At 42.5% G+C, this 25591-nt stretch overlaps 1 protein-coding gene across 2 annotated transcripts in view; it reads left to right on the top strand.

Annotated features, from left to right (window-relative positions):
- Positions 1-25591, top strand: part of snd1 (staphylococcal nuclease and tudor domain containing 1) — a 173082-nt gene that overhangs the window by 111961 nt on the left and 35530 nt on the right. For both annotated transcript variants that reach the window (XM_084346557.1, XM_084346558.1), the window contains exon 19: positions 18548-18689. In XM_084346557.1, coding sequence (XP_084202683.1) covers positions 18548-18689 — 142 coding nt within the window. The remainder of the gene's footprint in view (positions 1-18547; positions 18690-25591) is intronic.

Below are 25591 nucleotides of genomic sequence, written 5' to 3'. Positions count from 1 at the left end.
TGAGTAGTGGTTAATAGTGGCTATAATTACTCTTCCTCCGTCCAGTGTTATTGTAGAAACGCCATTAACAAAACCTCAACAATTGGGTGACTGTGGCGGTACCGTTTGACCCACAAGTACCGCTAGAAAAGTCCCAAAGGCTCAGTTGTGGTTTGCATTGTGTCCTGTTACAATAATAGTATTTCTATTAGCATCTACATGGTACCGAATGTTTTACCCGGAGCGGTTTTCATTGAATACATTTCGATGAAATACACAATTTGTACAATGAAGGACCTTTTCATGTTATGTGTAAGGCATGCTGACTCTTGGTCTTCTGTAAACGGTCTTTGTGAATTACATACATGCTTGTTTGGTTTTCACGGATGACGGTCCCTTTTCTATTAATCCCATGCTCAATGCTTTCCCAAGCCCTGAAGGCGTTGAAACGCTTTTAGGGTTGCATTCTTTTTCTCCTTCCCTTCCTGTTTCTCTTGGTCTCTTATAGTGAAGTAACCTGTCGTAGGCACGGGCAAAATCATGGAAATATTCTGGGGATTAATATGAAAGTAGATCATTTATAGAGGCTTCGAGTGAAATAACAAGGTACATTTGACTCATTCTGTTTCTGACTCAACCCATTGTTTCACCAATTTAGGCTTCTTTTAGCCAAATCCCATTGCTGCTTCTGCAAATTATCTTCTCAACTTCTACCATTTTGGTGTTGGTCTCCGATTGTCCTCACTCCGCGGAGATATTTTCGACGAAAATGAAATCGTTGCCGTTATTACTTTTCTAACACAAATTGCATTAGGCCTTGTGAAAAATTGCGCACTTATAGTGTTCTGGGGCAAACGGGATGATTGCACCTGTATTACCATTTCCGTCATCCCTTTCCATTTCTCCCATCTATTGCTTACTGCTGTCAGCATTGCCTTTTTGATTTAACAAATGGAAGCTCTATGGTGTTGAGACAAGAGCAACGTCCATGACAATCACAGAAAGTGATATTAAATTAATGACCGAGCTAGATACATGTCTATTCCATTTGAGAGGTAACAGGAACAACTGCTGTGGAAACTGCTTCTCATGCCCGGGTGATTATGAAATGTCCCAGCTGTGTTTGAAAGGAAGGAGGAGGAAGTTATTCTAAAGCAGAGTGGTGAAGGTTTAAGATTTGCCAGCCATATTGGAGATTTCTTTGGCACTGCTTGTCCCTTTTTGTACCCCCTTTTCCCCATTCCATTCATCATGGAGAAGTCTCGTCTTATTATGTTAAAATCCATTGTAACTCCAGTCTTGGTCACCTTTTTAAAAATTAGAGATCATATGGCCTGTTTGTAAATGGAAGCTAACTGCCTTTAAAATGAGTTGGGTAATGCCAGGGAGGTTTCTTTGATTACTCATTATACCTTAAAACTTCAACACATGGATTTGTATTAGTCTGTAATTATTTGCTTCTTTCACTGCTTTGTTTCTTTCTGTGCAAAACCCTCTCCCCTGTAGGTTTCTGAATGGGATAATGAGATAATAGAAAAGCTTTACTCAATATATTGTAATATGTCTTTGCAGCTTTGGTTATATTCTCAGGGTCACAAGCGTGCACAGCTTGTTTGCATTTCTTCAGCCGGTTTTTGGAACGAGTTCAGAACAGCCTATTGTGATGCTTCAAACGGGGGAACTTTGGATAAAACATAAAGGCACTTTGTCTGGTCATATAGTGCCAACTCCTGCAAACTCCCTCATCTTAATTTAATAAACCTGGACTTCTGCTCGAGACTTTGAGCAAACGCATGTGCGTGCATCCTGCAGACCATGCATAATGCAGGTGTTGTATTTAAAACTGCTGATGCAAGGTAAATCATGTCACACCGTCCAATAGTTATTCAGACATGTAATGTACCTGTAAATGACAGGACTGAATAATACATTTTCTACATATTTTAAAATGCCTGTAGATTAGATGTTAGTATTCTGCCATTAGTCATGTATTAACATAACTCCCTTTAGTTTCTCTTGTGATCTGATTTCTTTACATAACGGTTTTAAGAGGATATACTGTATACTGTCAGCTTATGTGCAGAGGTCTTTTTAAATGCCAGGAAGCTAATGGGAGAATGAAACGGTGTCGGTGGCAGCATTTTGCTCCGCCACCTCAAAGATTGAGGACCAGGAGCATCATTATGTCACTGGTTGATTTGCATTTTTTTGCCCTATAGGAGATGAGTGGCTCAAACTGTGCCAGAAGTCACAGTACATCACCACACCCGTGAGCAATCCATTCATGCTAGTCTTGCTTTTATTCCGAATATATCGTCCGCAGTATGACATAGTGCGGCACGACAGCAATCACTAGTCAAATAACTACTAATCTCCAAGGTCTCGGCTTCTCTTTTGGACAACATTTTCTCTTTGGCTCACTAGAGCACAGTGTTGTCGCTGTGGGTAGCAATGAACAGGTTAGTACAGATGGATGACTCATGATGCAGCAGTCCTCAGCCTACTGTGGTCAAATTATCTTTTCTGCCCAGGTGTTGAGATACCAGCTATTTATATGCTCTTTTTCGAAACAAGGTTCCCTATGTTTTTTAGATATTTAACAATGTAGTTCTAATACTACCACTGCTACTGATGATGAGTATTTTACAGTATTAATCCTCAATAGCAGCTTCAGAAACCAGAACACAAAACGGCACAGTGCCTCTGCAGCACAAGCTAACTAACAGTGTGTCAGATTAAAACTGTTAAAGCGCCTGAGGCAAATTCATTAACTTTTTTTGCTACATTGTGATACCACAGCAGGGTTATTACTTTGCATTAGTTTAATAAAGTACTTAATACGTTCTTTTTAATCTACAATATAAAGATGTCATATGATTTGTTAATTGTCCACACACTCATTGCTAAATAATTATATTGGCAGTAATTAATTAAAGTTAAATCTCAATCTAGTAAATGTAAATATACTCAAGTGGGGAGTACCGAGCAATAACTTTTGTGATAGCCTATCACGTTTCATATCGGGGGCTCAGGGGACCCTATCCCATGCTGGAAATCATCAACACATCCAGTGCGAGAACGTTTGGCCCCATTGCCAGCGTGTCAATACACAAGCAAAGATGAAGGTTGCAGGTTTTGTTGGCAAGTGTGAGAGGACAGCGGGATCACAGCAAGGGGACATTATTGCCTGCAGGGTGGCCACAATGAGAGAGGTGACCCGTGCGAGACCTCACATCACTGGAAAAGATTGAGAGGACACTACGGCTCTTTTATATACCACAGATTCCCTGGCTTCAGTTGTGTGTCTGCACTGTGTCTTTGCATTTGAATGTGCAGATGTGTGTGTATTTGTGTGTGCGACTGCGTACTCTCTCTTTGTTTACTATGCCATAATGTCTGTATGCTTCTTTGCGTGTGCGTGAGTTTACTCCTGCCTTCATCTTTCTTCTCAGCGCCGCGTGCACAAAATGAACCACCTACCACACAAAAGCAAAGAGCTGACGGAGGCTTTTTTCATATGGCTAAGAGATTACATAATATGACTCTCAGTGTGCTGTGTACACATCTGCACACACACAAATTCGGTTGCAGATGGAGGGAGGCACCGCACGTGCACGCACACACACACACACCATACTCTCACTGTCTCTCTCCTGCTTACTCAAACACACTTTTGAGCATGTGCAGACCGACAGACAGTGCAGACGCACACACACTCTGGCGACACCCCCACCCTCCACCCCCACTGTAGACAGCAAGCTGGACCCTCCGTGCCCTTAGGCAGAGAGACAGAAAGACATAGAAAGAGATCAGTGGACCCAGTGATGTGTGTGTTATTTACACCCCAACCCCCAGTTCTCTCTCTCTCCGTCTTCATCCGCCTTTTCCCCAGTTCCAAGCTGCAAATTCAGCAGTCTGTCAGCTCCTCTCTCAGTCTCGTGAATACACATGCAAACATTCTTTCCGTCTTCATTTGCTCCGTCCTCCGTCTGAAACGCGGGCGGCGCATCCGTGCGCATGCCGGTCACCTGCGGAGTGACGCATGCAAACTCTTTTTGATGAGCAATAAACTTAAAAAGTAGACGCACTGAGACACACTCAATGAAGCGAGTCCGTCTCAGCAGTCTCACCTTCCGCATGCTGAATTATACATTTACATGAGTTGCAGGATTACACGCTGACTTTGAGAATGTCATCTGAAAAATGCATCCAGCCACAAGGACATGAGGACAGTCCAGAGGAACACACACTCTCAGATGAAATATTCTACTTGATGAAGCATAAAAACAGGAAGTGGGGCTTTTTGTTCGGCGCAACATCTTGCCTGTGTACTTTGTGTACGAGCGCTGCTGTGAAGTTAAGCAGTATGCATATAGTCCTTACCATCCAAGTTGTTATGTTTGCATTTACGTGTTTGACTTGCTTTCTGTGCATGTTCATTGTTATGTATACCATCCTGCGCATATGCATTTGTCTGTGTCCTTGGCCCTGTGCTTCCCCTTCTCCAGTCATGCACAGGATTCTTGCGGGCTCTTAGCAGAGGTCCTCAGGGGCAGGTTTGTGGCTGCCTCTGGTTCATCAGTAGAGAAAAACTCAGGCAGTCCCCTCTCCACCGCACACCCCACCGCACACCCACCCCACCCCTTCAGTCTGCTCTGGGGATGGATGGGCTGAGACCACGGGAGGAGAGAGAGGGCTGAAAAGAGTGAAAAGGAGGTGAAACGCTGGCAGAGAGCATAATTTGATATGACATAGTGCATTGCATTATGGCTGATTAACACATGCTCAGCCCGCCACCCGCAATAGAAAACACAAACCTCCAGGTCTGCCCGCGTGCCTTTCTCCGTCCCCCCTGCCTCTTATATCTTGGGGCTTCCCTTTTTTTTTTTCTCTCTCTCTCTCTCCTCCTTTGCCCCAATTTCTCCACTATCTCTGCTGATGAAACTGAGTGTGAAGGACGTGCACTGACTGGAGTTGTGTTGGTGATTATTTGTTCTCCTTTTTTTCTTTTTCCCATGGTTTTGTCCCTCCTGGGACACTGTAAGGAGACACTTTTCCACTTGGTTTGCTGAGGACTGGTTGTGGCTGACTGCTTCCTACCTCCACCAGAAGGAGTGCATGGAATACAAGCAGCGAGCCTTGAATTTTAACACGGGCACATTTGACCTCACACTGCAGAGCTTTGATTAGTCAGTTGCTGCAAAGGTTATTACCTTGTGCAACGGCTGTTAATTGATGCAGTATTCTGGGTGTTTACTTTAATGCAGTACATATTAATCTAAAACTACTTATCCTTGAAAATATTCCCTTTTATAGATGTGTATTTATACCTGTTTATCCTTTTTAAAATGTCATTTAGTTAACATTGTCTTTAAATACTTTTATTGGCTTCAAGGATTTGATCAGTTCGGCTTGAATGAGCTCGCATTGCATTGCTGACATTCCTGTAACCTTGCAGCAGTTTGCACAGACAACCCTGCCATGATGTATCGGCCACGCCATTCATGTGAACATCCATTACGGCTAGAAGCCGTGATGACATTTTCCCCCGCAGATAACTGACATTTATTTATTTTCGGAGTCATCAGGCAGATGCTGTGAAAGCATCAAGTCTGCACACTTTTCACCCTGCTTCAGGTGTCCTCTCTAATCGTCCTTGTTTAATCAGGGGAAGGAAGAAAACGGCGTGTGCTATTCGCGTTCGCACTAAAAATAAGACACACGGAAGTTACAGTCATTTACACACACTTTGACATTTTTTAGGGCCCCTGCTCGGAGCCACACTTAACTCCATTTAATATGGGTCGGCAGTGAAATACCCCTCCCTTACTTACTCCCTCCCTGCTTCCCTCGCTTTTCTCTGCTGTCTAATGAAATGCTAAATATTTGTTTCTTGAGGGCACCATTTAAATGCTCTCTCCGCTGGTTGGTGGTTCAAACCTTGCCCCATTTAATGACTTTCCATTTTATTAGTTCCCAGGCATTAAGATCAGACCTTGTTGACATTGCTTCACTGGCCTGTTGTCACCTAAGAGGTATGACATGCTAGTTGCCTCTGACACCCCTGACCTTTTCAAATATGCTTTATTATTTCTGATTATAATGTAGCTGTTATTCAGTATACTGCACTATACATACGGTCTTCTAGCATCGACTATAGAAAGGCAAATTAGGCTAAGTGTACTCTGCCAGAATGGGGAGAATAAGCTTATAGCCGGTGTGGAAGCTAGCGCCTCATCAGTTCTCTTTATTACCTGCTCACAGACGCAGAATCCTCCACACATTGGCAGACCGGTCTTGGTTGAGCAGCCAATTCTACTCCTAAATTCATTTGCTTATTCTGTTCCTCCATTCGTCTCCTGACGGCTCCCCCACGGCCTCTCGTTCTCCCGCTCTTCTTACTTTTCCCCCCTGTTCCAGTCCTGCACTGTTTCTCCCTCTCATTCATTTGCTCTTGCTTTAGCACCTCCACCTCATCATCCCCATCTTTCTTTTTCCTCATCATCCGCTCTTTAATTCAGCCTCTTTCTGGCTCCCTAATTCCCCTCCGCCTTTTTCCCCAGCCCTAAGCCCTGAATTAGGCATCTTATTTGTTATTCTCCCCTTACTTCACATGCTCTGTAATGCTTTGTCTGTGTGAGGGGAATGTAAAGCGCATTGATTCATTGATGCATTTTTTTCTTCTTCTTCTACTATCCCCTGTTTTTTCTAAAGGCACCTCTTCAAAGTGCATTTTTAAACAAGGACACCCAAAAAGAAGCCGGGCTGCCGGTCAGCTCAAGTTTTAACTGTGGGACTCATATTTTAGTGTCTTTAGTGGCCTATTGGGATCATCACACTGTCCAACAAAATAAAATATGTTTTTCGTGACCCTAGTTAAGCTATAAAATGCCAGTGCACTGCAGATTGTTGGTTTGTGGAATGGCATTCAGCGTGTTTGTTAAACCTTCAAAGAATGCTCGCCCTTAATGGAAAACTGATGGGTCCTTTTTCATGGGCTGTCAACCTTGGGAGCACGATGACACGTGGAAAGAGGAATAGACGAATAACGCACGGAGAGGGTTGGAGGGATTGCTTTATATATGAGGATTAACCAACTGGATCGTGTGTGAGTGATGCCATCGCGGTTTAAAGATCATTGTATGGCCATAGTTGTTGAGAGCACGTGTGTTGCCGTTTACGTGCTCACTTCTGTATTCTCCACGTTGTGTGTTTGTCTTTGACTGGCCATTAGAGGTGTGGCTGGCCTATTCCATCTCATCAGTCAAACTAAGAGGGAAGTGGAAGGGTTTATTAACAGGGCGGGCAAGGTGGCTGAAATAACTCTGCGTCTGTCCTCCTCTATTGCCTCTTTTTCACCAACATGACACTTTTTTTTGTGTGTGTGTGTGAGGATCCGGGTTTGAGAGAATTTTTGAGATTTCCAGAATCTCTTGTAATTTAGGTCAGTCCACTTTTTACTGTGCTCAGTCTCCTGGTTGGCTAGCCTGCAGAAAACACTCTAAATCTAGAGAATGGGACCACTCTGCTAGTTTTGCTAGTGTGTTTTTGTGCATTTTACAGAGTCGCTCGCTTCCCCCTTCTCTCTCACATGCCTTAGGGAGAGACAGACAGTTACATAAACAGGCTCTCGTCATCACTGCACTTCCGATTCCCGCTGTTGTACCAGTCTCTCTCAGCCCTCGTCTCTCTTTTTCTGTTAGTTTCTGTCCTTTTCCCCACATTTGCCACATTACTTTCACTTCCCACTTATTTCTGGTTCTTCCTCTGTGTGTCAGTATAAGTCCCGCCAAATCATTTTGCTTGCTTCCAGTGTGTCATTTGGGGGTGCAGCATGTGGATATACAGTTGTTGAGATAATTGACACTTGAGACTGTTGAGTCACGGTTATATAACGATAGAGAAGGATTCCTCAATCCCATAGCAAACGGGAAATGGTTTACTTTGAGAATACGTTGCTGATTACCAGATGTAACATGCTGAGCAGTACCCATGTCACAACTGACTGTTTAGCTACTGCAGGCCTTCTTTATTTCCACATCCATCAATCCAATCAAAGACTTAAGCACTGCATCCTTCTGAACCATCTCCAAGTAATTTAAATATTTGAAAACTGACAGAAGACATATCCCGAAGTGCTCTGTGCTCTGATTTTTTGGCCTGTGGCAGCTATGTCTGCTTCATGCCTTTGTCACCATATTAGGTTGAGTTTGTGCTCTGCCAACCTTAGTCCCTCCTACAGGGATGCTGATTAGTGAAGTTGTTCTCACCTGGGAAAGAAGCTTTTCTCAAGAGCAACGCCAGAGCTTTGAATCACTCTACAAATTGTGACATGTGGGAAGCGATTCAAAAACTTCAAGGGGCTTTACCTCTGATGTGATAATATTGCCATCTTTTTCTCCCCTTACTCCTCTCCCCCTCCCCCCTCTCCGTTTCCCTCTCTTCCCTCCTGCTTCCCATCGCTGCTCCTTGCCGTTGCCAGATCTATATTAACCTCTCTGTCACTCTCTATCCCACATCCCTCCCATCCCCTAATCCCCCCCCGTTACTCCGTAGCCTCCTCCTTTTCAAACCTTTATTATTTTTGCTTCTTCTTAAAGGGGGAAAGCAATAGGGAGTAGTAGAAAAAGGATGAAAGGTGTGATCGGTGAGAAAAATGATCAGTATTCCTTCACTGAGAAAGGGAGGAAAGAGAAGAGATAAAGCCACCCTGGAAAACCAGTCGTCATGGCAACACTGTGTGGGACAGACTAGCCTGTTAATTAAAAAGTTGATTAATTGCCTTTTAATTGCATACTTATACATTGTAGCATTGAGGTAGGCCTATTTCTTAATCACTCTACTTTGTACCCGCTCTTTTCTTTCCTGTTTTCTCTTCCTCCTCTTGTTACTATAAGCTCTTCCCTAATTTCCAGTGATCAGACAGAGAGCGTGTTCTCATGGACAATAATCCACTCAATTTGATAAACATATCCTATAGAGGATGAAAGGAAGAACAGAGGGCAGAAGGGCTAGAATGCTGTGCATTCATTGTTAGTTGCAGCACAGTTTTATCCTTTTATCCAGGTGAGCGTGTTTACAGAAAGATGTACTTTATTTTCACCCATTTGGCATCAAGGACATAACAGCAGATTTTGATGGGAGAATCAAGACAGAATAACTGTCAAGGACAAAGACAGCGACGGGGGGAGTCAACTAGCAGATCACACATACAAATGCAAAATCAGCGTCGGACAAACAAACATAGTAATCAAACACGAATCAAGCGAACCTCTAAGTACTTGTGTCCGTCTCTTCAACACTCCTTCGAGCAGCACCTAATTTTTTATCAAGGTTATCAAGATACACAATCAGACAAAGTGTTTTTCCTGGCTACAGCTTAATTATTTTCTCTTTTCTGTCTCTGTCTAAGCCATTTGAAGATTGAGTGTCTGCATCATGTGCCCTCGCACTTGCAGCTGGTCGTCTTAAATTGCATGCTTATTCCCCGCCGCTGCTTTTGTTTTGCTCCGAAGACATCACGCTCGGCTTGATCATCTTTTAATGGCCGTGGACAGACACAGTCACTGCTTTGGTTTGAAAAAAAGAAAAAGAAGTGGAAAAAAAAACCGGCCCACTTGACATAAGTCTCCATATGCTGGAGTGACTGCCTCCAGGGACGATGTGTGTGGTTTTGTGTGTGTGATCTGTGAGCAATGCCTGGTTCGTACACTCAGCCTTCTGGCTTTCCATACCAGCCGAGTAGGGTGGCGCCCATGAGGACGGCGGCACAGGTGTAGGTTTGTGTGTGCGCGTATCGACCCGATTACATATGCGCCCACATTTGCTGTTTCCATGGTAACACCATGCCCCCCTTCAGTTCACACGCACATACCACCAATCTCCGTCAGGTGCAAGTCAGTGCTTGTTATTTAATTTCGCACTTTTGATGTTCTTAGAGTTTGTTTTTGTCTTCATTTCATGTCTTGTATTTTCTTTTTGTCTTTTATTGTGAAGCACTTTGTGACGTCTGCTCTTATATAACGTACTTGCTGCTAATAGCCAGACAGACCTGCTTCCACCCTCAACCCAACATCAACGCATCTAAGTGGATCAATTTGTGCCAATTTAAAAAGTGTAACAAGTTGCCACCAAGATAGCCTTAGGTCGTTTCCAAGCCCTCGACTGTCGTGTACGTGTATGTGTGGCAGCTTAAAGGGGGGTCATATTAGCCGTGTAAGCCGGGGTTGAGTCGCCCCCCCGCCTGCCTGCCGCCTCTGTGATGGGAGAACATCTGTTGGCTGTGATATGAAGCTCGGGAGTATCTCTTTCTCTCTTCTTCTTCTCCCTCTCTCCTTTGCTTGCTCTCCCGTTTCTGTTATCCCCAGCTGCTCAGCTCCCTCCCTTCACCTAAAAACCCTGTCCCGCGCCACCTGTGCAGTTTTAATGCATAATTTATCTGCTAAGTAACCACATCCGAGAGACTCATCCCTCCATCCCTCTCCTGCTTTTCCCGCTCTCCCCTCGGTGTTTGGCTTGGGACGTGAAAGTGGACACCTATTTTCTAATATTCTTATTTAAGAGGATTAGGATTGATTGGGCTCCAGTGGTGTGCAGTGTGTCCAAGAGTTGAAATACACGGTCAGTGTAGCCTCAGTTTGAACCTAGATTCTTTTTTTTTTTTATGTCATTGGAAAATATAAGAAAACCTTGCATGGAGGCCACTGTTTGTTGTTTTGTTTCCCCTCTGAAACATCCCTAGCAACCTATATATCTCTACACACACACATATATATATATATATATATATATATATATATATATATATATATATATATATATATATATATATATATATATATATATATATATATATATATATATTTTTTTGCACATGGTTGAGGATAACAATTGTCATATAAAATAATTTCCATTGGAATTTGTTGCGTTTGTGTTGAACCAATTGCCTCCCCAACACAATATACTGGTGTTGTGTGATTTCATTTTTTACAGCTTGTCCAATAGACCTGTGTGCAGCTGACATGTTTTGTTACCATGTCCACATGTGTGGCCTTGCAGGCCCATAAGCAGTCGTCCTCTATTAGCCCACTGTGGCAGAGACATTGTTGCTAGCACATCGTAGCTCAAGCTGGACCAATTGTTCCCAAGGCCACAATAGTGCCTCTGTGCACATATATGTTTGTGTGTGCTTAGCCCAGTCTGTATGTTTTATGATGCATTAAATCTGAATATGAGGACAGCATGGAAGAAATGAGAAGGAAGCTTGTGCACAGACCCTGTAAATCAGTTCCCCTTCCACAACCACAGACACATCTTTTACTTATCCCGCTATGACAAGGTGAGCCATCAGGGTTAATGTACCATCAACAACCCCTCTTAACCTTGGAGGCGGGCCCTTAAGGGCCAGGCGATTGCATCGGGTTGATGTCTTTTCACTTTACTGTACACGAGCGATTGGACCACCCTGACACCTGTCACTTAACTCTCTGTCCAATCAAGATCAATAAAGATGACTTTTTTCACATAGAGGTTACTCAATTTGATTTGAGGGTTGTCAAGAAAACTGAAGTGGCCTCTGGCCTGTTGTATAGCATGCAGTCAATAAACCAAAGTGAGGGGACACTGGTAGTCCACCCTTCAGTCAGTCAAGTTGTGTGGTACCTTCCATCAGCTCCAAGGATTTACCTGACACCAACCTTTTGTCATATCAGTTATTGGCAGTGAGTCAAATTGGTTTAAAAAGCCAGAGTTGAAAAGGGAGCATATGCGCTTAGGAGCATGGAAGAGAAATGACAGGTTCTTTTTCACCACTCTGATGTATAATTTTATTGAAATGGTGACATGACTACATGGGTATATTTCCTCTGCTTTTTTATTTAAGAAATGGTGATTTTTGTGTGAACCTTTTACTGTGTGTAAGATCGATTCATTTGGGTTTTTGGATGTTGGTTGAGAACTTTTAATGCTACAATATTTGGCCCTTAGTTAGAGAATATTCATTGTTTTGTTGGCTTGGCCCTGAAGTTCTCGCTGCTTTTGACCCACCAACAGTGATTTTTTTTGTACAACCTAATCTAAAGGTACAGCTTCCACTAATTGAACCCGTATATGGCCTAATAATATTGTTATTATTTTACCAATGCATCCTAAAATATCATTATAAAAGTCATATGTTGAAAAGTCATGATGTTAAATAAAGTTCCTGTGACAGCGTAATCATAGAGGCTGTGATATGGTAGATTGGCCCTCAGTAAAGCAATTGTCCGTCTCGTTGATCATTCTCCACCTCTAATGGTTTCGTCAATACAGACAACATCATCGAGCACCCGGAAATCCAGGGTCGTCCACCTCTCTGCCACGCCAACCTGTCCTCCTCATTAACCTGACTCTGATGCAGATTTCTAATGAGCTCTTTCTCATTTTGTATGCCAATCAAATTATTTTCTAGAGCTTAATGTTATTTACAGGGAAACATTATTGTACATAGGAATACTTAAATAGAAAACATCAATGCAGAGTGATACGGCAGCACCTTTTGGGCAGATTTTAGCATTCAGAGCGAGTGTACATTGAGTACCAGAGAGACTGGATTTACAGCAAAAAGAGTTCAGGCGGTGTTTAACTTTTCATTGAGTATGCATCCTTTATGGGCATTCCAGTTCTTCCCTTTGATACCAGCTGTATCATCATTGAAGTTAAGTAAAGCTCCCCCACCTAGCATCTACACAGAATAAAATAAATCATAAGTAAATGTGGTCCCTTTCTACCCTTATGTGTAGCTTTAAGCCCTTTGATGTGAGTTTCTAAAAAAAGGCTACAAGTGAACACGGAGAGACCAAATAGAGAAAAACGTGCCCTCGATTGGATTAATTAACTATTCTCTCTAAAGGGGATTCATCAGGGATATAATAGGGGCTAAATTGATTTACAAAGTGCACTCTTATGAATAACATGCTCTTATTGATTTCAATTGTTCTCCAAGCGTGATTGGGTAATGAATTAACGATGAAACTATGTAAGTTCCCATGTAAGAAGAGCCACCACTCTAACTGATCCTGCTACTATTACCAGTGCTTCAGCGACTCTGCGCTATTGTTTCAGAACTCGAATTTGTGACTGGGTGTGAGGGCTTAGCAGCCTTGTCCACTGAGGTGTGTTTGAATCAGAGGGCAGCGACATGTGCATACCGCAGCTGTCAGTGTCAGTGCGGCATGTGAAGACAGGTTAATGAGAGATTGTGAAGGCAGACTGTATTTAAAGTAGTGCTCATAATGTTCTTTTCAGGGAGCGCTCTCTTCTGTGTGTCGGATTAATCAGAAGAGGGATGTAATATGTTCTTTATTTGATGGGAAAGTAAAAATAAAACACGCTTTCTCAAATCATAGAAGACATTACAGTTTTTAGAGATTCAGTTGGAAAAACAACTTAAAAAACCAGACTCAAGCCCACATTATGTCAGTCCAAAAAAAATGAAATTGAAGAAATAGTTAGATGTAGCGAGTAGTGTGGGATCATGGGAATAGTTGTCTTCGTTGTTAAACAACCACCGCTGCTGAGGAAACTCTATCTGGCATGAAAAGTTCACGAACGAGCTAATGTATTAAAGTTTGATTCAGTTTATGATTAGTCATGTGCGTTGACTTCCTTCCTCACTTTCTGAGGTATCATCTGATGGAAGTTATAGCGACAGGCGACCAAATGAAATGCACCATTGCCTCGAGAAAAATGTTACATATTTTATATTCATATCTCTAGTCAGTCTTTTAGAAATGTTTCTCGTACAAGTTAAAATGCTTAAAGGGCCTCTATGTAACATTTTCTAGCGAGCTGAGAAATAAGATCTACCCCGTCTCTCTTGGCTTTGTGAAGGACTCGTAAGGATGTTCCTTTTTCATGTTCTCGAATGCCTCGTCTCAGTGCCTCTCTCTCGCTCCGCTAACAGAAGGCAACAGTAGTAACGTTGGTTTAGAAGTTGAGTCCGCTTACATAAACTAACGACCGGCTTCCAACACAACACAGAATTTCCACAGAGCCCCTTTAAACCAAACCAAATTTTATACAAATTTCCCTGCTAACAAACTTTTCTACCATGTATTTTAGGCAGCAGTGACAATTTTTATATTAACAGACCATACACACACACACTACTCAAATTGACACACTGCCACCTTTAATCAGTGTTCAAACCAGCCCTCACCCCCTCGTTCTGGCACTATGTGTGTGTTCAGTCATCCATCTGTCTGTGTATTCATCCACCTGTGCCTGTCTGTGTGAATCTACGAATGTAGCACAATTGCTTAGTCTTTCTAAGCAGCCGCGCTCTTCATCAAATTAGAAATATTCAGACAAATCAACACTAAGCTAATCAGCAGCCCACTTAGCTCTCCAAAGCAGAGCCGCACTTACCAACTGTGTGAGAGCTACTCTTCCCATCAGCGAGGTTTCGGCATGCCAGGCTGGGTAATTAAGACTCGCTACCAGTGAATTGCAGCAAAAAATTGGCCCTAACCAGATATTTCTTCTTCCGAGGTAGCCATTTTCCTCCAAGTCTCACTTGAAACCACTTTGGCTGTTAAAAGTTGCAGCAGCTGGTGTGAAAGTTTGTCATCATTTTTTAAGACAGAAAATATTTTTTCGGTTGTTAACTGTTCTTTTTTCTCTCCTCGTTGTAGCGTTGGAAAAATAAAATTCAGACGATAAAGAGATGGGATGAAACAGTGAGATCATTGTGGGTTTAGCTAGAGAAAGGCAGCAGAGGAATAGAAGATTAAGAGAATACGAACGACAAGAAACCAGATTTGAGAAAATTCTTCTTTCAGCCCTTTTCCATGTGGTTCCTACAGTGACCAGATGGAGCAATAAAGCAGCATTGCCCCATCACCCCATCACCAAGCTGGACTTGCTTGGGTCTATTTGTGTATTGTCATTCAGGAGTTGTGAAGGTCAGCCTAACCTGCCATCTCTCTCAGCTTGGCCTCCATTATTAGGACTTGTTGTCCTTTCAGCCTGAGCTTAATGGCCTGCCGCTTTTTCCTCTTTCCCATCTTTCTATCGCTCTCTTCCCTTCCCTCTCTCTCTTGCTCGCTCTCGCTCTCATTGTCTCTGGCAGCTTGGTGGCTCTAGCGTCTGGCTGCAGTTGCAGAGCAGCAGCAGAAGCAGCAGTCACATACCTGCATTCAAGTGGAACAAACAGGATGGTTGGCTGCTCACGGAAGGTCATCAGCCCTGGGCGCTATGTACGTGTGTGCAGGCGCGTGCGTGTGTCTGCGCATTTATTTTAGCTTTAAGAACAGATGAAGCTCCAGTGTTTGCAGTGCAGTCGGAGACGATGCAAAGCAAATGCTCATCTTTGGGTTACCACAGCGTCTTTGCTTAAACATTTACAACTCATGCGTACACAGCCTAAGCTCAATGCGTGCCTCTTACAGTGTGTTCATACAAGAGATGTTTCACAACATCTGACACAACAAATATGCTTCTTTTTTAATCCATCCAAGCTGTGACCCAAAGCATTTTTTTTTACGCTTGAAGTCTACTTTCTTCCATTTTTTTTATGCGCTTAACTACAGTCATTGCTTGTTGGGCTCTGAGCGCTGCCAAAATATGGATAACCTACCCCTCAATTGTGTGTCTGAACTCATCCTGTGCAGTCAGAGGACTGAAGCTGCTGATCTGCTAATGTGCTGCTCACAGTACGCCTCCCGTGTAGACACAATGTTAACCCCGATTTACACAATTGCTGTGACAGAGGGAGCAGAAGAGACAGCAGGATGTCGGTCATTTTCAGCTGAAACCTGCTGTACAAGCAGGCAGTGTCAGACATGGGGAGAGGGAAAATGGCGAAAAAGGTTCGACTTCAAATGCAACAATAGCTCTTATGCTGGTTGCAACAATTGACCGACTGCTCGGACTGTAGTCTAGCTGTGTCTTCAGCACATGAGAGAACTTTCATTGGGGAGGCAAATGTGTTTTTCTGTCTTTGTAACCGTCTCCCGTCACTCTGACATCCATGCTCAACACAAAGCCGGAGGTCAAGGGCGTTCCTTGTGGATGTGCTTGGTGTCCAATCCCACCATAAGCCAACCCACTTGCCACCACCCTAAAAGTGGCGCAGTGATACCCACCAGGCTAATGAATGGTGACACTCTAATCTTTGTAATCCCTAATTGGTGCTGCAGGTTTGATTAAAAGCCACGCCGTGTCAGCTCGGTTGCAATGTGGGAAGCATGTTTATTAGCCGACGCTGCGTATTCCTGCATTTGTGATTGTGCATATAATGTGAGCATGCGGCTGTATATGAATGTGCTAATAATGCACGTGCCTGTCTAATGCCGTAGAAAGAGGGGGGAAAAAAATCCTGGTTGATCTCTGGGTTTACGAAGCGTGGCTGCATTTTCGGTCTTCATTAACCTTGCTCGCCCTCAATCCCCACAATATCTACCTGCTTTCTTTCCTCCCTTCTTCGCTCCTTTCCCCCTTCTCTTCTCCAGCTCTTTTCCTTTTTATTTGCAGCATTTGAGGGATGAATAATTGAATGTAATTGGGTAGTATGACCCTGTCTTTTGTTAGCGGGTAAGCAGGGCGGCACTGCGCAGTTCTTCAGTCACTTGTTTCATGGCTAACAGTTGGAAACATTTCTTCCATGGTCGTGACAATTGTTTTTTTTCCCCTACAAATCTCATTCACCAATTGCTCCGTCTCTTGCACACAGACACGCACACACACACACACACACATGAACACTCAGTTCACTCCCGTAAGACTCATGCCAGTGTACATCAGCACATCAATGAGGTAAAAGGATAATCTTAGCATGCTGAAGAGCCAGCATATTAAAAAAAAAAAAAAAAGCCTGGGGTATGATTAACTGAGCCTTAACACTAGCGTAGCTCTGCAGATGAGCCAAGGCAGGAGTGAAAAAAAATGACAACACTAAAACTAGCTAATCTAATTAGCTCGATGATACCATGCAGTTAAATAATTAGCCAAAACCTAATTGGCTAATATCACTGTGCTCTTATAAAATCTGTCTGCCTCTCTCCCTTTTCGTTCTCTAACCTTTCAAAGTAAACACTTCCCAAATAGCCTGCAGAAATGAGCGGTAACAAGCTGTGCCCCCGCTGCTGCTGCTATCTGCACAAGAAGTTGGAGCACTTTTTGACTTTTGAGCTCCCCCCGCCCTTCCTGATTCGTTGTCTTCTTCTTTACGTCTCCTGCGCTCCCCCTCTCATGCATTTCATCTGCAGGGAGTTGATTAGCTCGCTTTCATCCTGACCATCCTGTGTTGGTGCCCGTGTTTAATACTATTACTGTATTTGAAGCTCTATACAAACATGCTGCATTCAGTCTTGACAACCACCCACTCTTTCTTCCGCATCCCTTGCTTTCTGTAAACACACGCACACTCAAGACACACATCTACTGACATCCATGCAGTTTGATATGTGGCCCAAGGCAAAGCACTTCTCCCTAATGAGCCTCCTGCCCTCTGTTTCTCCTGGGGAGCCGAAAGCGAACTAACCTTGATGCAGCATAGAAAGGATGTAACCTGCTTACACACACACAAACACAAATCGCTATGCTCGCGAGGAACAACATTATTTCCCGATCTTGTCATGTTTTCACCAACACCACATGGCCAACCTCAGCCTTACTGTAACCTTGAACTAATTCTAACTTGAACTCTTAACCCAGGACTGAACCCTAAAAAATTACCGTGACCAGCCAAAATGTCCTCACTTTATGAAACTGCCGTCACTTTAAAGGTCTAAATCTCAACTTTGCTCAAACAAAATGCAAAGATATTCATTTTACTTTCATATGTGACACAGAAAAGCGAGTCCTCACATTGAAGAAGCTTCAACCGGGAAATCTTTGCTATTTTTACTTAAAATGGTTGCTTGGATATCAAAGTAGTTGCCAATTACATTTGTGTTAATTAGCTAATCTGCTAATGTAATGTTTCGGCTCTGTTTACACTGTCTGCTGTTTTATCATCATCCATTTTTAGGCTTATATGATATCATGTGGCTTCTTTTTCTATGACTATTATGAAGGTTCTGTGACAACCATTATTACTTTCAAATCATGAGTGTTAGACCAGTGGGTTGTTATATTACTTTTTCTATTATTACTCATATCTCTATGTTGATAAGACCTGTCACATAGGGTCTTTACACTTATCTGCTCTGAATTGGAATATGTTTGTAGCATCATGGTGGTTGGGTTTTGCACAAGATGATGAGAAAAATAATGTTTATTTGCTATTACCCCTTTTTTCTGTAGGATATTAAGGTCTATTCCATTTTTCTCGCACTCATAAATATATGACCAAATCATACAGTAGTGCAAAATGTGTGAATCGCTGTCACTTCTCGAGTGGATGAAATATATATGGATGTATCAAGAAGTTAGTTTGAGTTCTCCTCTCTGACACACATCTATTCTTATTTAGATGTTTTTTCTTCAATCAAACAAAGAATAATCTTAAGTACCGCATGTCTATTGCAGAGGTCTGCTATCAGTTTGCAGTCATTCACCTGTCTCTGGCACCTGTGTTTTATTGTAGATCTGGGCCAACTACGAGGAGAAACCAGTTGAGGAGGTCGTGCATGTTACCGAGGAGAAGGAGCGAGTGGCCAACTACAGAGCAGTATACGTCACCGAAATCTGCGACACCCTGCACTTCTACGCCCAGGACGTAGAGACAGGTAACATGAGTTTGTGCTTCGTGTGCGTGCAGGAATGCGTGAATGACAGTTGCTTGATGAAGGACACATTGAAGCATATGCAGACTACATGGGTAGATCAAATGTGAATTAGCCAAACTTGAAATGGCTTTATTGCTTCATGCTACAGTGATTATTTCATCATCTTAAGCATTCCTACACAAATTACCACCATCGACAGTCTCTCCGCACAGAGGTGCGAGCGAGGGGCTCTCGCTCTCTCACTTTTTATTCCCTTTTAACACCACACTGACTTTATGAATGTCAATTATCTCTACCACTCTGACATTCACCTCATCCCTTGCTGCAGCATTCCTCCCACCAGCAGAGACAAAACAAAGGACGTCCTACTTGTTATTACTACTGAATGACGGGAATAAATCACACCATCCCCTCTTGTCACCAGTGACAGGGGGAGGAAGGGAGAGAAAAGTTTGGAGATGGGAAAACTAACAATCCCTGGTATTCCCGCATGGCTGCTCCTTCTGACAAGCTCTGTTTGCGACTGTGTGTGTGTGTGTGTGTGTGTGTGTGTGTGTATAATACCTCCCCCTCTTCTATTTTGTGCTGGGTAACGGCCCATCTTTTAGGTTGTATACTTAATGGGCCATCCTCTGCAATATCAAGGTGTGTGCATATGTATACATATGTATCTGTGTTTAATTACAAGCTCATACACGCAGCAGTTTGTCGCCACTAAGTTGTCAGAGACTTATAACAGTATCTAAGGCCAGACGGATCTCATGCTTAGGCTACAGTGCACTGAGCAACACTTTTGCCATGATTTCAATTCAAATAATGAGAGACTGGAATTGGAGAAGGGACAGTCTGATCCAACTGACTCACTGGATATCTGTCTGACATCACCGATCCCTGTACCAATCCAACTTCCACCATCTGATGTTTTTCTGAATTATAAATTTGTAGTAATGCAGTTATAAGCCTACAGCCAAAATGTTGCAGCACTAAATTAAAGAAGAGCTATTAATCTTTTTCAGTTTTCACACCAACAAAAGTATTTGCAAGGAGGGGCCTTAAGGAGACGGGAGCTAAAACAGTGTTTCAGAGGGATGGGGAATACAGTGCTGCTGTTTCCATGAGTTAGAAGTACAGGTACTGCTTGCACCGAAGCATCAAACACGCTGTTACATAACGTGAGACTGCAACTGAGTGAGCTAGTAACCACTAACTCAACATTCCTTATTTTGGAGATATTTTGGCCTCAAAACACAGAAAAGCAAGACAGCAATTTATGTGTGTCGAGCCAACATTTCGACGTATCCAAATTGAGGTGAAAGAACTAAAAGAAATTAGTACTAAAATCAGTACATCACTTATTGAAATAGTCTTTTCAGAAACAATCCAGAATAAAAGCGTGTGTTTTTACCTTTTCTGAATCATCCTGACTGCATTGTTTGACCCATTATCTGTCAGAATTGGTACCAACCTGTCCTCGACATCTTGGATTTTGTGACTCAGTTATTGTCTTACAAAATCACACGTTCAGAAACGCACAATAACACCGAAACCTGCATTCACAAACTGGCTGGAACAGGTCCAAAGCTTTCATGCCAGTCACCGTCCCTTCATCCTCTGCCAGTTTGTGTGTGGGAGCAGTGCGGGATGCGAAGGTCTTCCCCTCAAAGCCGCCCCCCACATCTGGCGTCACTGGCAGTCGACTGTCAGGGGCCATGAAATTGACTTTGGCCACCTCTTAATTTGCCTCACTGCCGTAATTAATTAATTTGCCTTCATTTACTGCCAATCTGAGCCTGAGCATCACTCACTCCATAATAATCCAATCACATATGGGTGTGGAAAGCATTTGGCCTCAATTGTTCTTTCAAGACCCCGGCCTTTCTTTCCTCCGCTCTTCTTCGAAATCTCCAGGTGCTTAGAAGTGTGCACAGACGATCTACTATTCATGTCTTTGCCATGAGCTGTAGATTCAAATCTAAAGCCCTTACACGTCCGCCGGCTACTTGAGCTTCACTCCCCTGCAAGTCGGGAGTGATGTTGAGGTTATGTGCAAGGTTTTATCACTGATCGAAATCACGTGTCACTGCGTAGAGGTTGAACTGTACAGCACATGGCACGTGTTAACCTGAGGCTGGGGTTAATGCCTTCAGCATCACTTACTGTCAGCAGAGAAAATGTATGGGCGAGATGTGGAGTGAAATCTTTCCTTTGTTCCAAGTATCTCAGGGAATCAGAGTTGTAGGGACTTTCAGGAATCTCAATTATATCTAAAAGGAACCCAGGAAAACGGAGATATGCACACCATTTACAACTTTTTCCTCAGCAGCAACACAAGTGTTGCGTTTAAAGAAATTGTACACAAACTGCATTTTTTATAATGCTGCTCTCGGTGTATTTTGACAGGAGAGCTGTGAGTTATTTAATCTTTTCTCATATAAAGGCTTGATTTTAGATGATCCAGCAATGCTGCAGCCTTTTTATTTCATTATTTTTTCATTTAATTGGGCCATGTTCTTCCACCAAGAGGCTTACGTGCCAGTTTAAAAAAAAAAAAAAAAAAGTGTTATTCTCAGCAGGGAGGTAAAACCTGTCCGGTCCTCACCTCCTTGCCTCCCTCTCCTCATCTCCCTCTCTATCACCTTGTTTGCCCCTCCCCAACTTCCACCATCTCTTTTTCTCCCTTGGTCTCTTTCATTTTCGCTGACGCTTCCTCAAAGCTACATTAAGTCATACCAGCCCCTTGAAGAGCACATCAAAGTGTTAGTGCCTGTAAAATCATACAAGCAGAGTGCTTTGCAATATCATTACATGTTTCACCCCCCCCTCCACTTCTCTCCTCCCTTTCCCCCAATTTCTGGAGTGAAGGAATTTATATACACAGATAAGCTTGGAAGCAGAGGCTGAATATTATAAATAAGCTTGTGATTGCACATCATGACAACATAACACTTCACATAAACCATAGAGTGGCTATAATGTCTTTATTGCCACAGTTTATGTTCCAAACCATGTGAAATTTTAATGTCTATGTTCTGATTAATCTCGTCCCATGTGTGCCGCACTTTGGCCATAAGGATAAACTTCTAACAATTTGTGTCCGTCCATTCATTGAGTTAGAACAAAAACAAATGCTGAAACACTTCACTAAAACTACACACAGCAAGAGATGGATGCAATCCTGTGAACACCACTGCACTTTAACAATACAGTGGCACTGATGACCTCTGTGACGCCTAAAACTGTCATGGTTTTGATGAATTTTTGCACTGCTCAATGAGTTGTTTGAACATTTGCCCTCCTTGTATATACTAGCATTCAAATACAACCCCAAACGGCTCATTTTAAGTTACCACAATATTAAATATTCCTGATGATGGTCCTACATTATGCCAGGAGTTTGATTGTTCTCGAACACAACCAGTTTCTCCTCTTCTGTTGCAATTTTGCTGGATAGGATCAGAGTTCAGTCGGTGTTTTGGCAGCCATTGCTCGCTCTCCATTTGCCAGATGGAGTAAACACTCATTGAGTACTCCTTGACCATCATTGAGGTGTATCACACTTAAAAGCTAACTGGCATTCCCCTGGTTCATCTTTTCCCTGATGTTCAGTCTGGAAGCCAGGAACAAGCCTCGTTAGAAGTAACTTGAACAAGGGAATGTGACTATAGAGAGGCAAATATACGGTTCCACCATGAAAATATGAACAGTAGCTAATGGCAAGACGTAAATCATTTGGTTTTGTGCCTTAAATTTCACAAATGTAACGATTTAAAAGATCATTTTTCAACTTTCAAAGAAAGTTATTTGTCATACAACTGTGTAAGTCTGATCACACAGTAATTCCGTCTACACACCCAACAGTTGTGCAAGTAACATCCTCCCGAAACCCACAACATAGTCACAAAACCAACTCTCCTTTCGCATAACTGCTGTCATCATGGCCTAACTTGTTGTGATTTTCAACTCTTTTCATATTTTTTTGAGAGGCAGTGTAGTCCATTGAGAGGTTTCACTCAAAGCTAAACAGCACTTTATAACAAGCTGTGACTTTCCTGACCTGCAGAATTATCTTCAAATAAACAGTTATAATGTGGAATTCATTGCACAATTCAAACAAGACCAAAAATTCCTCGACTCTCACCAAAAACCACCATTCATTTTTTTCTGAAATAAGGTACCACGAGGGAAAAAGGAGGGGGGAACATCTCTCCCTTATCTATACTGCCGAGGCTCTGCTTTTGACATCATAATGATGATAGGTGCGAGCCCATTTACTTAACTTCAGTAATCCACAGCTCTTTATTGTGGGTGTAAAACGAATCATAAAAGTGTATTTATAGAAACAAAAATGATTAAAATACAGCTGGGACTGGCAGAGAGAGTCATTTTTCTGTCTGCAGTTAAGAAGCCATTTGTTTCCACCGTTGCTTCAGTAAGATAAGATGAACTTAATTGATTCGATGTGGGAAAATTAAAGTGTCACAGCAGCAAGAAAAAAAAAACAAAAAGCAATGAATTATTTCAGGTAGCGGGATGATACCAACAATACGGAGCATGAGGAAGGAAATGTGTTTTTTGTGTTCTTATGGCATTAAAAGAAAAGAAAAATGGTAAGTTGTAGCACAGTGAGAATGCGATATGGCAGATTGGGTCAAGTGTGTATAATTAATACTATATACAGGCAGTAGAACAAAAGGGATGATGAAGGGTGACCTTAAAATTGATAGAAGCATACACAGTTTGAGGCAGTTGGCAGCAGTTCAATTTAGTTACAATGAGCAGTGCATTAGAGCAAGATACCAGATGTTGTAAATAGCATACAGTCGGACAGTACATTTGTTACAGTAGAATAAAGAAGAAGAAGAATAAAAAACAACCTATGAAAACATTATGGTTACAGCCATTAATATTTAGATGCTGTTTCCAAACCATTAAGTCAGTGGAAGTTTTGGCTATCTCCTAGAACAAGATGTACTTATTTATTTATTGTGGTCTGCTGAGGGCAGTAGTGATTGAGAAGTCCATACAGCTGCTGTTGCACTTAACTGAACATATACGAAGGGCCCATGAAATAGTCTCTACGCTGTTATCTTCCAAGTGTTTCTCATATTTTGTGGAGAAAATGCAGTTTGTAATATCTTTTATTCTCTGGGGGTCCTAAGCGCTCTGTATTTTACCCCTTTTCCCATTTTAATTATTCACATTTAATTACTCCTAAGTGTGGGTTTTTTCATATATGGATATCTTTACACAAGCTCGATAAGTGATTAATTTCACGTTAGGAACGCTTTTTCCAAGTCACTGAGAAGCTTGAGGGATTGCGCTCTTTAATCCTCAGTTTATTTTAAGGGTCTTTATCTGTTGCTGTATGCGTTTATCTCTCATTGTCTCACTTTTCTCCCCGCACACATTGTCTCCTCGCCGCACCGCTTTTCTTTTTCCTCTCCCTATTTTCCTTGTGCGTGTTGCTCTCTCTCTGGAGGCTATATGTAATTACTGTCAGAGGGGGACCTGCATAGATCTGTGTGACCTTGGACACTAAAAGACAAAGGCCACTCCAGGCACAGGGGGGGAGGAAGTGACTCTGTGCTGTACACTGTTGTTGCATTACCGCTATACTGGCGAGTCGACATAATTAAAAACTTGCTAAATATATTCCTTAAGTCTTTATGGGTGCGTAGCTGTAATAGCTGCAACCTGAGTATTGGATGCGCTGCCACTTTTCAAATGTTTTTTAATCAAAGACATAAAGTACGGGAGTATTAGTTTCCCTAAAAGCCCATTAGCTGTGTCCCAATTCCATAGTTCGTAGTAGTTAAGGAATGTTTTGAATAGAGCTAGAGGGGAGAACCAGACGCTTGCTACACACACATTGGCTCTTACGTAACAAATAATTGCAGTACAGAAATGCCAAAAATACTGCATGTTTTAAGATCATTTAAAAAATATGGTAACATAAAGGAGCCTTGCTGCTTCATTTTTCAACTGTAAAATATACCACTAAGAACCTTTCTCCGTCACGATATGGGTCTTTTGAAAAGCTATAAGCTATGTTGGACTCATTATGGCCAGTTTGAAAATAAATGATAAAAATCAATATAGCAGAACCAAAGATATCCCCTTTTTAATTCCACTCAATGCAACTGAGCCACTAGCTTTCTACCTGAGCTTTCAACTACATTTCATGGTCTTCCTCCGCGGGTGGATTTTGCTCAGTCATAACGTCTTAACCATTTATTTAACCCTAATTCTTATCACCTGTTTTCCATGTGGCATACACCCCTGATTCCTGTGTATGAGTAAGTTACAACACTCGGACATGTTGCATTCGGCCCGCCTCGGCCGCCCTGTCCGATTTGGACCCCACTCAGTTCTCACCTCCGTGGGACTGGATTGTTAAGCCCGGCCCCGTCCGACAAACACGCATTTTCCGCCCACCCCAAGCCTCAGCTGCGGCGCAGTTGGCGGTACATCCTGTCTAGTGCTTGTTTGCTGGCACCCTTACAGACTCATAATGAGTGGAGTCGTTCCCCCCAACCAGGTGCCACTCCGTCCACATTATTCACACTTCTACCTTTTACACACAGCAGCTGTTCATCACCTAATGATGCTGGACCCAGCTACTGATGGAGCAAGGCAGGCAGGGACCGGTTCTCTCTCTGGCTACACTTCAAACCAGCCCATTTTTTGTCTTTTGAAATCTAATTCCATTAGGTTGAAATATTTAAATCTTATTTTCCCTTTTTTTGCCAATCGAGGATTTTCATATATTCATGTTGGCTTATTTACTTGTTCCCTCTTTGTGTAGCCGTCCTCTTTAATGTATGCTTTCCCACACAAAGACATCTTCAGCCAATATGGCCTCCCTACAGTGATCTGACAGCATCACAGCAATAATCTTTCTT

Source organism: Pagrus pagrus, assembly GCF_965226575.1.
Source record: "Pagrus pagrus genome assembly, chromosome: 23".
Lineage (NCBI taxonomy): Eukaryota > Metazoa > Chordata > Actinopteri > Spariformes > Sparidae > Pagrus > Pagrus pagrus.
This window is presented reverse-complemented; position numbering and strand designations above follow the sequence as displayed.